This window comes from Strongylocentrotus purpuratus, unplaced genomic scaffold, assembly GCF_000002235.5.
Source record: "Strongylocentrotus purpuratus isolate Spur 01 unplaced genomic scaffold, Spur_5.0 spur5_scaffold_9, whole genome shotgun sequence".
NCBI lineage: Eukaryota > Metazoa > Echinodermata > Echinoidea > Camarodonta > Strongylocentrotidae > Strongylocentrotus > Strongylocentrotus purpuratus.
Window position 1 is genome coordinate 9213673 of NW_022145615.1, and position 11826 is coordinate 9225498.

The window sequence follows — 11826 nt, forward strand, 5'->3', positions numbered from 1 at the left end:
AACTTTACTTACGTGCATGGCATGGGACAGTCGCACCCCAAGTCATCTTCTGCGTACCGGGCCTGTACCTCAGCAACGCATTCAACTATTAAGAAAATTAAGATTAGATAAAACTTATAATAATGACTGAACTCAAGTAGATATGAAAAATACGATACCCAAATCAAAAAAAAAAAATCAGTAGTTCATGACTGCATTTGAAATACATGACTGATTTTTTTTTTATAGCAATATCTCCTCAATATATCATTAATTTGATTTGAAAGGTCCATCCTTAATTATTGTTTTAAAGTACGTACTAAAACCCCCCCCCCCCCCAAAAAAAAAAAAAAAAAAAAAAAAACCAAAACCCCCCCCCCCCCAAAAAAAAACAGTGTCTTTCACAATGCAATAGCGTTACAATTATTCACATGATATTAATAATTCTTCTAAGCTGGTGTATTAACTCCGACGTACACGAGGCGTCATTTTGACTGAGCTACTACCTGCGCTAATAGAGCCTCTAGATCTAGAGGCACAGTAATTCAACGCTCTATTACCCTGATCATTTTGCATTCACCTTTATTACGATACCACTCTCACTTGGCGCGTCAGGGAAATGACGCCTCTTGGGAAACGCTTTTAACTATTATCCTACCACAGGGCTAATCCCCATTGTGCCAAGCCACAAATCCCCCAGTGCCAAGTTTATAACGAGATAATCGGATTATTAACGCGATGGTACTATCAATAGCGCGTGCAAAACACTAGGCACAGTCCAATCAGCATAAACAATAATGCTATTACGAATGCGTGCAAACATGCAAGAAGCAGAGAGGTAGTAGCTTGTACAAAGCACTATAACAATAGCGTACATGCAGCCTTATGGCAAGCTATGAGTTAAGATAACATTCAGTTGAACTTACCTTCACTTTTGTTGGTAACACTGCATTGTCTGTAGTCGAGGAGGAGTATATCATCCACACAACTACATCTTTCTAACAGGCTTTGCTGGTAACATATCTTGAGACAGCAGCGTACGGTGTAATTGGTCCCTGAGATTGAAGTATTGGTTCCAATCTTCCTATCAACCACGCACTGGGAAAACTTGGGAAGGCGCTGTATGACTTCCTAATAATTAAAAAAATGGAAGATTTCGTTTTCAAGTCAAGTTCTTATATAGAAAAGCTATACCCTATTCTATGTACAATTGAAATTATATTTTACACACAAATGCTTTAAGTCATCTATTCAAAAGCAAGGTTTATTTGATATAAAGCTTGCAATCTTCCATTCGATGAAATGTTTGCGCGCGGGTGCGTACGAGTATAATTTCACGAGGGTCGTTGTCTCTTGCCCAAATATCGCACTTTCCAAATTTGTTTTCTTAACTTCATTTTTATGTTATGGTCAAATAGAGAAAACGACGTTGGGAATATATGGTCACAGCCATATACAAGTAGCGCGTTTTTCGCCTTTTTAATAGGGTTTTAACGTAGTTTCGTCATTCAAGTACAGTATATCAAATCTTTTCATGTCATATCATCAGGTAATTTTTACGAAAAAAATATTTGGATCGAAGATGTAAATGAAGATTATTTGAAGAATGATGCTTTGAAGCTTGTACAATAATACAAATTATAATGATAATAATGATATTACGGACTAAAAACATAAACATTGCTGATATTCACATTTCTCAAACTGCAATCTCTGTGTTTACATTTTGGATAAATACTATACCATCAGCATTTCGAAATATGTGTTAGTACAATAGTAATATACATTTTTATCCTACACGACACTCATCCGATTTCCATTTAACTATTAACCCCAAAATTATTATGGCCTATAAATCGATATGACACCATAGTCCAGATATTTGGAATGCTTTACCTGTCAATATTGAACACTCTGCATCGCTATATACATTCAAAACCTCGATGAAAAATAAGATTTAATATCCAAATATTCATGAACATTATAATAATAGTGAACATTTATAATGCCCCATTTCTGTCAAAAATAATACCCCTGGCGCAGTTGTGTGAAAAATTGTATAATTGTGGGCATACGACCATCAAATGATTCAATAAAGAAAGTAACATACACATAAGTTAAAGTTTAACATACTTCAGGACATAATTTTACAATAATAGAATTACGATAATCATTTGTTAACCTAAAAGGTCTTAACGATTTTAAATGTTTGATTATACAAATTAATTTCTTTCTTCCCACTTTTTATTTAGATACTTTCTTTAAAAAAATAATTATACGTGACACTCTATTCTACTTCATACTCCCCGGCTGCATCGACTCACTCAATCATTCATGCTGATGATAGTTGGCGTCTGCATTTATCTTGATTTTTTATTTTATTTACCTCCATACTTTTAAGTTTACAATTATATATATATATATTTAAATATTTGTATTTCAGTTGTCACATGATATGGTAAATCAATTGCATTATATACTTTATTGTTATTAGAATATTTAGTTTTCAATTTTTCAATAAATGCGGAAACATCTGTCGAAAAATAAAATTATAATAATAATGATAATGATAATAATACAAGCATACTTTAGGAAAAACAAGAATAAAAGTACTGATAATTACCTCTCGTATCCCGATAGAGATGGCGCTCCCAGTCTCAAGGTTGATACCGTCATCCTCGGGAAATGGAACCGTATTAGGAGCATGGATGACGACCATTGCCCCTCGGTTCGGCGCCAAAAGCCCCATATACTCCTCTTCGTCAACCATAAGACTGAGATGTAAACCTGCACTCGAATAGATGGAAAGGGGATACAAAGAAAGGGGGAGTAGAGAAAGAGAGGGTGGGAGTTAGTGTGTGAGAAAAGGGAAGATACATGTATGATGATATTTTGAATGATGATGATGGCCATGATCAGAAGACTTTCGACAAAAAGCAAGTCGATGGCAATTTCAAATACCATATTGTTTATCACACTGTCACATACAAAACATATTCGGACTACGTTTTACGTCATTTGATAGTAACATTCATGCATTTCAAAAGATCATCCGCAAAGCTTTGAAATTGCCTCAGATTGGTTTATCGGAAACACTTCCGATCTTGTTAATTTATTTAATTTCTAGATAAAGAAAACGGTGATCTCAAGATATGATTTATTTTAAATTATCTTTTTTCAACAACAGCGCAAAAAAGACTTAAATAATAATTATCAGGTATGCATAACCAGGGACAAAAATTATTACGACAATGAAAATTGCATTTACTCACTCATCCATGTAATTATGATTAATAATAACAAACATGGTATTTTTGGGGGTGGGTCAAGGATTCCATGAAGGGAAAGGGCGGAATTGCGGATTTTTTTCTTCAAAAGAACTAAAGATTTCTCATTTCAGGTCTGTTTTGCGTCTCAAGTTTGAAAGGGGCAAATCAGAATCGCAATGATGGGGGGGGGGGGGGTAAATTGTATAGACCAGTTTTTGGAAACGCCCCCTCTAAAAACATGAAATGGAAGCTCTTATTACCAATCATGTGAAAGAATATGTTTTTGACTAATACGTGATGGTACAAATTTTGCCGGGAAAACCGCCCTACTAATTGATATATTTGGTAAATTATTATATCTATCCGGACTGGATAATATAGCGTAGACCCATATACATCTATCTGTGTACAGTGGTTGTAACTTTACCGAGACTTGGCCAAATTTTTCATCATTTGGATGATTCCAGAACCTTGCAGTACACACAAATACTTATATGCTAGATGATCAACCTTTTCTGATCGATTCCAGAACGTTTCTTTCACAATGCAAACGCATGACCATAACTGGCCTTTACCTTTAAGGTATGCCACCAGTGGCGGATCCAGAGGGGGGGGGGGCGGCGGCACATCCCCCTGGAAAAAAAAAACCCTGATTTTTATCCTTTTAGGCGCCAAGGGGGGGGTGTAAATTTTTAAATTTTCGAGGACCAAAACAAAAAAATGTGCTCATTACCCCCCCCCCCCCCCCCCCCCCCCCCCCCCCCCCCCCCCCCCCACTGAGCGACTTTTCGACCGGCGCGATTTTCAAATTTTCGGGAGCCAAAAAAAAAAAAAAAAAATGGGCCCCCTCCCCTAAGACATCCTTGATCCGCGCCTGTATGTCACTTTGGGTTTTAAAAGGGAAAGGGCCGGTACGCCCCCTCCCCTATTCATACAAAGTTCATTTAATCATACCACAACATTCAACATTACCACTTAGAGCTCCGGTCTTGCTGGTCACCCTTGGGGGTTCGTCATCTCCATCCCCAAAATTGAAAGTGAAACAGTTCCCGTAGTGCCGATTCTGTAACACCGTAAAGTCCGCGCTGGAGAAAGAAAATTAAACATGACCAACAAAAAAAAAGATTACATGATCCGAACATGGTTTCTATAGATAATACATTTGAAACTGCCCATGAATTTTTTTTTTTTAAGTCTTTGTGGTCGTATTTATTGTAGCCTAATTCATAAAGGGACTTGGTAACATTGTTCAGATGAGAGAAAATGGTGCTAAGGTAGTGACTTCAATGCTAGATGTGCAATTAAAGGTAATCTGAAAGTTTGAGTGAAAACAGACCATTATTAATGATAAAAATTTGGGAATACTGATCTGATCGATTCCTTAATTCTCCCAACTAGATTATTACAATTTAATAACATTTTAGGTGAATGTTAATCGTCACAAAGCGATGAGTTGGCTCTATATACCATTCCAGAAATGTCAGTGTTTTAAAAAGCCTGTCTTGTCTCTTATTTTCATGGAAAAACGGTTGGGAAAATTAAAAAATGGTTGGAAAAATTAACTGTAAAAGGGTGTTGCACAATATCGCTTTCAAATAAAATCACAAATATCTTTGTCATTTTGAGAATTTTCTCAGGATTTTCTTTGTTAGATGGTTGGTACAGTGGAAGGAATATAATAAGTAACGTTTCTTCCAAACATTACGCAGTTTTTTCCATAAACCTTCAACAATGTTACCGAATCACTTTAATTTGTTACTACTAGTGGCATGTGATTACCTCATATTACACGACTTCTGATTGTAAGTGCACTGGATCACGAAGTCTTCAAGTGTGTGTCCATAGTCATTGAGCTCGGCCTTGGTTGGATTGACCACGTTGATGAAGTCGCTGAAGTCGTCGGCGCTCGATGCCGAGTAGAAGCCCTGCCAGTCGTAGTCATCTTTCACCGAAGCCCATACATTGTCCGATGATTTGTCCCTGGTGCTGCTTCTCCCTTGAAGTTCAATATATGAATCAATAAAGGCACAGTCGAATCACTTTCTCTCTCTACATAGATATTTCGTCAAATGTAATATAGTTATCGCCAACATAATCTCTCTTTCTTTCTTTAAAAAAAAGCTTTCCCTCTTTTTCTCTTTCTCCCTCTCTCTCTCTCTCTCTCTCTTTCTATCACGCTTTCTTTTTTTCTTCTCCATCTCTCTTTCTCTTTATTTTTCTTTCTTTAATTCTTCCTTCTTTTTTTGTCCTCTCTCTCTCTGTCTCTCTTTCTATCACGCTTTCTTTTTTTCTTCTCCATCTCTCTTTCTCTTTTTTTTAAATTTCTTTAATTCTTCCTTCTTTTCGTTCCCTCTCTTTCTTGATCTCTCTTTCTCTTTTATTTCTGTATTGCTTCCTTCCTTTCTTTCCGTCACTTTCTTGATCTCTCTTTCTCTTTCTTTTTTTAAAGTCTCCTTTCTTTTCTTTCTCTTTTTCTCTTTCTTTTTCTCTTTTTCTTCTATCTCTCCCCCTTCTCTCTCTCATTCCACCTCGGCCCTCTCGCTCAAAGAAAATGTGTTAAAAAAACCTTCTCAGCAGAAATGCTACTTATTTATGCAACATTGTGTTCTGTTTCCTTGGTTGGCCATTGTAGACAGGTCTGGCTTTATCATTGACTATTTGGGAGTAATCAAAGTAACATTGATCCATAATTAGTGGGGACATTTAGCTAGGCAATTGGGAAGGATACTTTACCAATCTAAACAGCACATATAAGTGATATAAAGCTCTCTAGGAAACCAAATTCTTCGACACTCTTTAAACTATTTTGAACGAAGCATATCTGTTGATTATGCCACTTACCTTCCGTCGACCTACCACCGTCATCAATGTCGATCAGGCCTTCATACTTCGTGTTGTAAAGCTGCGATCTCCGTATCTTATTGTCGTTGCACACCGTGACTGCCGGGAAGGTTTTTACGACCTCCGAAACGATGTCGATCTTGGTCGAGTACGGTGAGCTCCGGAAATCTTGGTAAACAATCTGCGCCTGCATGACGAGGAGGGCGAAAGCGAGAACGACGATAGCTAACCAGCAGAGACGAATAAGAAGATGCCCACGACCGATGAGGTATCTTATCCCGTGTAGCGTGGTCTCGTTGCTGAAAACGCGCACAGCCCCCACCACGGTGTCGTCGTCGAGTTCGTTAAGTTTCTCCTTCTCAATGTTCCCCATTTTAATTCTTCTTTTAGGCACACTCAATTATTCTTTCGTTGCTTGAAATAACTTCTACATGGAGTATGGGTAATGGGATTTTTTTTTAAATGGCTGGTTTTGGTAAAATTCGCGATAGAACTTTATGGAGACGCGGTAAATGCAACCATTATATTCACTAGAGCCTTACAGATGACTTTACGTGATGTCCTTTATTCACACACGGTCGGGTTTTGAAAGCAGGCCTCTAAGACACCCCGAAATAGCATAAACTCTTTTTAATCGAGGGGCTATAGCTGCCTACCTTTCTTATACGAATATTACATGAGGAGTCTACATCAATACTACCCTACACACTCATGTCGGTTACCAATTGATGTTTTTGTTTTAATTACTCAATCTTCTTTTTGTTTCACTAAAATTGAAAGATCCCGTTCCCGTTACAGCATTATAGAATGGAAAGATATATGAAAACAACAAACCTGGTCCGGACTTACAAACCCGATTGAGCTACGCCACTTCACTAAGTCCACAAGAAATCCCTTAGCAATTAGTTAATGTGTTTGTCAACAGACCTCAAGGCGCAAGCCAAACATCTTATTAATTTTCAGGCACTCACATTTATTGATTTTCACAGCGATATATTAAATACACTTACAAATTAGAGTTTTGATGTCGTAGTCATAAGCCGTTGGCTCAAACGTGTAACCAACGGTGAATATATCCCCCATTTTGATGGCGACACAATGTAAAATGTTTTTTGTTTGCTTAGAGATTCAGTGAAGTTAGTTTTCTGGTCTTTTAATTTCAATGCTCATTAATTTACTAATGGCTAATGAGATTTTGGAACAATGTATATATTGTAGCAACACCCCCCCCCCCCACGAAAAAGGGCATTAATTTTTTAATATTTAAAGTACATGTAATTTGGTCTGATAATGCTGGAATCATGGAGGAGGAATACACAGCTATTAATTTTAGTCACTCCAAGCACGGTAAGGGGTATCTCACTAAGCGGAAAGTACTTATGCAAAAAACAGTTTTTGAGACACTGAAAACTGTTTGTGAACTTTCTTGCAACCTTTTGGGAACCTTTTGAAACCTTTTACGAACCCTGGCGAAACTCCTAATTCGCTACGTTCGCAGAGAGATACCCCATTAATGATAACGACAGTAATGTCCTTTGGCAAGACATTGATTTACATTTGCCACTCTTCACCCATGTAAAGTGAATGGGTAATCGGTAGGAAGAAATTCCTTGAATGCTTTAACGCCTTGTGATGGCGGCTCAGCTACAGATGGGGGTAGTAATAGGATAATTTAAATTAAGCGCAGTAGAGTGTATTACAGAATCGCTATGATATACGCTGTTGGTCATAATGGTGGAATAATTATTTCTACCCCAATTTATGGAATGATTTTGACAATGATTTATTCCTAATAGATCTAGATAATAGAATACATTCTCAATTTTTTTTAAATAACAATTTTTGAGTGTTTGTTTTGCGCGACTGCTAAAGCATGTGTGTGCTACTATGCTAATCAACTATGTTAATCATATCTGACAGTAATTAGGATTAATGAGGATTAAAAAAACAAAAGGGCACTAAGATAGCATATCGACACAGTTTTGATCCTGGAGCTTCACAATAACGAGGCCACTGCACAGCCACTTAATCATGGCTGTAGGTAGCGGGGATGGGGTACGGGGCCGCCCCCACAAATACAAAAACAAAGTTCGACGATAAAAGTTGGAAAGGGGTATTACGGACAAACTATGTCTATTTTATTTTGGTAACAAATAGGTTCAACTGGCCGAGATTTACATCGTAGCCGAGTTTCTTGTACCGGTATTGTATTCGCAGCCGAGTACGCAGGATTTTTTTCGAGGGGGGGGGGGGGGGGGTTAAAATTTGAAAATCACGCCGAAAATTTCGCATCGACTCAGCCAACCGCTGAAAAGAGGGGGGGGGGGGGGGGTAAGAGGACATATTTTTGTTTTGTCTCAAAAATTTCGCAACGTCTCAGCCAGCCGCTGAATAAACGGAGGGGGGGGGGGGGGGGGGGGGCTAAGAGCATTTTTTTGTGTGTGTCCCAAAATGTAAAAATTTGGCCGATCGATATTTCGTTTCGTTTGGGGGGGGGGGGTAAGGTTGGCTTTTTTGGGTCACCCATTACCACAATTTTTTGTTGTTTGGTTTAATTAATATTTTGTTTTTATTTAAGAAAAAAAGAAAAAATTTCCCTCCAAAACACACGCATAACAAAAGTTTAAAGGGAGGGGGGGTACCCCCCCCTGCGTACGCGCAGAAAAAATTGTATCAATATTTTGTTTTTATTTAAGAAAAAAAGTTTTTTTTTTTTCCCTCCAAAACACACGCGCCTGAGTATTCGCAGCATTTTTGAAAGACATTGAAGTTTGATATCCTATTATTTATATGTCATATATTCTCTAATCAAAAGTCTATTATCTTTTTATTCAGGTAAAACGGAATATCTTTATTTTTCTAACTAATAATTTTAAGGAATATATACACTGGTACTTTGGTACTGCGTTCAATGTATTGACCAGTCAGGTTTTTCTTCGCTTATACTTACAGACATCTTCACTTTGTAAAATGTGAAACCAGTGCAATTGCTGAATGATAAATTGAATTCACTGAACTGTAATTATTAAAGTGCTTATTTATTTTGAGAGATCACGTAGTTAAAAAGTTGGAATGCTGAGTCGCCGTGCTAGATAGATTGGTGTGTTTGAATTTGTTATTGCTTTAAAAACATATCAATACTTTCACTCCCATTATTGAGAAAAGTCAGTTTCGTCCCATTAGGGGTAATAGTTGTGGAACGCAAGAAGTGTTAAGTCTGACAGACATGGGATAATAGTTAAGTCACTACCTTTCCTAGTTTCTAGTTGACTATCACACACACACACACACACACACACACACACACGCACACACCAACGCGCGCACACGCACAAAATCTCTCTCTATATATACCTGTCTCTCGCTGTCTCTGTCGCTGTCTCTCTCTCCCTCTCTCTCTCTCTCTCTCTCTCTCTCTCTATGTATACATGTATATATATATATATATATATAATTCATTTTCCCCTCCGCTTCAATATTCATCATAATCTCGTAAACACTTTCTTAAAATGATTCGATGATAAAGCGATGCCGAGAAAGATAAAAACACATATGTCTTGCAACATGAATTATTAGTACATTTATAGAATACATTTAATGAAGAGCGCAGAATAAATACATATCAATCAAACTGGTACGTTTAGCTACAGGAAAATAACTTTTAACACAATGTCAAATGTTTCTTTACTTCCCGCCGCACACGAGGCGTCAAAATAATACCTGGGCCAATCATGTCCACGAAGGAAAAATGGCCCATGTGCCCATAATTGTTTGCACTGATTATTTCCATGCACTTTTTGTAGATGACATTCTCGCTTGGTGCGTCAAGGACTGCGTCACTTGCTGACGCTGTCCTACGTCAGAAAAATAACGTCCCGTGTAAATCAGGCAAAATAAAGACATCAGCCTGTTAGGCACAATATCAAAGGTGATGAAACAACAAGTCAAGACGTTAGTTTACGTTTGCCACTCTCCACCCAGGTGTTAAATGGGTACCCGATAGAATGCGAAAGTTAATGAAGTTTGCTTAATAGCATTGTGAGCGTCTGTGAAATGAAGCCTGGCTCGAATGCTCCCCAGGGAGTGGAGATTGTGCATACACTGTGTGCGGGCAAGCATGAATCTAATGACCGTGGTAATAACATCTCTGTAAAACGTTTAGAGACATCGTTGATGTATTAAGCGCTATATAAAAGCGAAATATTGTTATTAACAAGTCACTCCGTAATCATAAACACATCCAGTTTGAATATTAAAGATCTTGACACTTTTAAGATTGCCCTTCATTTTCAGAGTGAAGAGACTCATTTGATATATATGTAAGAAATATTTTACACATTAATGTCGGTGCAATATCCATCAGATGGTATTTCACTATTGACTGAACATAAACCAATCTACGTCACTCAGTGACTTTTATTCTTTTAAACAACTCACTATTAAATGAATATATGCAATTTTTTTAAAGTGGCATTGCTTCTGACCTGTGCAAATGTATGAACTATTAAGGAATTGCTTACTATTCTCCTTAAACTGCCTTAGTTTTACAATCTATTTTTTTCTTTTTCGAAAGCGACAGAGTTGTTTGGTAAACTTTTGCACAAATGGACGATGCTTTCAGCTATTAGATGTATTTACACAAACACGGACAAATATATTCTCTAACACATTGAAGTAAACACATGTAGCCCTAAAGTACTGATGGAAATGCACACTGAAAATAGCCACTTCTTATACTAGTTTTACAAGTAATAAATAAAAAAGCATTTTAGTGACAGATGAGTTGATATTAATCTAATACTTATTATTTACAATGTAATATTTGAAAGGGCATCCAACACAAAAATAACGTGACTTAAACAAGGCTTAAGATCACGAAAACCAGCTGGGCTGATAGCTTCCTCCTCAGATCTAGCCTGGAATTCTGGACGCATACACGAATCTCATAAATATTAACAAATTGAAATTAACTGTTCAACCTTCTCATACTAAGATACAGGCGAGCCGAAAGCACTTTGGGATAGGGGAGGGGGGCAAACATTCCAAGGGGCTCACCTTTATGGGGCAGTGGCGTAATGAGCAAAAACGTTTGGGTGGCAAAAGAACAATGCATCACCATCATTCTTACATGCTACATGCAGGCCCCGCGGAACACTTTTCAAAGTGGAGTATTAACGATCAGGTAGAGCGTAAATTTTAGGGTCTGGGGGCGGAGCCCTTGGAAGCTCAGCGTTTTGAGGCATTAAATTAAGGTAAGATGATCATCCATGGGCCAGCCACGTTTGATTTTTTTAAAGGGGGGGGGGGCAAGCCCCCCAACAGTACGCCACGATATGCGCATATCGCTATTATAAAAATCCTCCATTGATAAATATAGGAGCATGCGTAATGTCTAGGAAATTTAATTCTTGTTTACTTTCCTTTTATTTGAATGGAATTTGATTTGTATGTCATTCAATACAGGTTTAAATATTTATTATTTCTTTTTGGTTAAAAAATACAAACCATTTATATTCCTTTACTGTTGATTTTTTTCGGGGGGGGGCGCCTATGCTAAGAGAATAACAAATATCAAAGAAATAGTTTAAGATATTTTCAGTTTTGGAGTAGTTTATATTCACATAAAACGATTGCAACTATATACATGCCAACAATCTCTTTTTGGTTAATCCTTCTCGAAATTCAAACCCTAAAAATGTGTAAAATCGGTCTGCAATTACCTTAGTTAAACGTTAGA

General features: G+C 37.4%; 1 protein-coding gene across 1 annotated transcript; it reads right to left on the reverse strand.

Moving 5' to 3' along the window:
• Window positions 1–891: 891 nt before the first annotated feature.
• LOC105436466 (amiloride-sensitive sodium channel subunit alpha-like) lies at window positions 892–6462 on the reverse strand. The gene is made up of 5 exons (XM_030977090.1): window positions 6090–6462; window positions 5028–5244; window positions 4203–4333; window positions 2603–2766; window positions 892–1110 (listed from the first exon to the last, which is right to left on the reverse strand). Exons 1-5 carry the CDS (start codon window positions 6460–6462, stop codon window positions 892–894), a joined length of 1104 nt encoding a protein of 367 aa, XP_030832950.1.
• Between the last annotated feature and the right edge of the window lie 5364 nt (window positions 6463–11826).

Bases quoted from the DNA above. Each gene is read 5' to 3' on its own strand.
- LOC105436466 (XM_030977090.1), bottom strand. From the start codon at position 6,462: ATGGGGAACATTGAGAAGGAGAAACTTAACGAACTCGACGACGACACC. The intron at 5,245-6,089 runs GTAAGTGGCATA...TTGAACTTCAAG, and splicing joins CGGTGGTAGGTCGACGGAAG to GGAGAAGCAGCACCAGGGAC. The intron at 4,334-5,027 runs GTAATCACATGC...TTCTTTCTCCAG, and splicing joins CAGAAGTCGTGTAATATGAG to CGCGGACTTTACGGTGTTAC.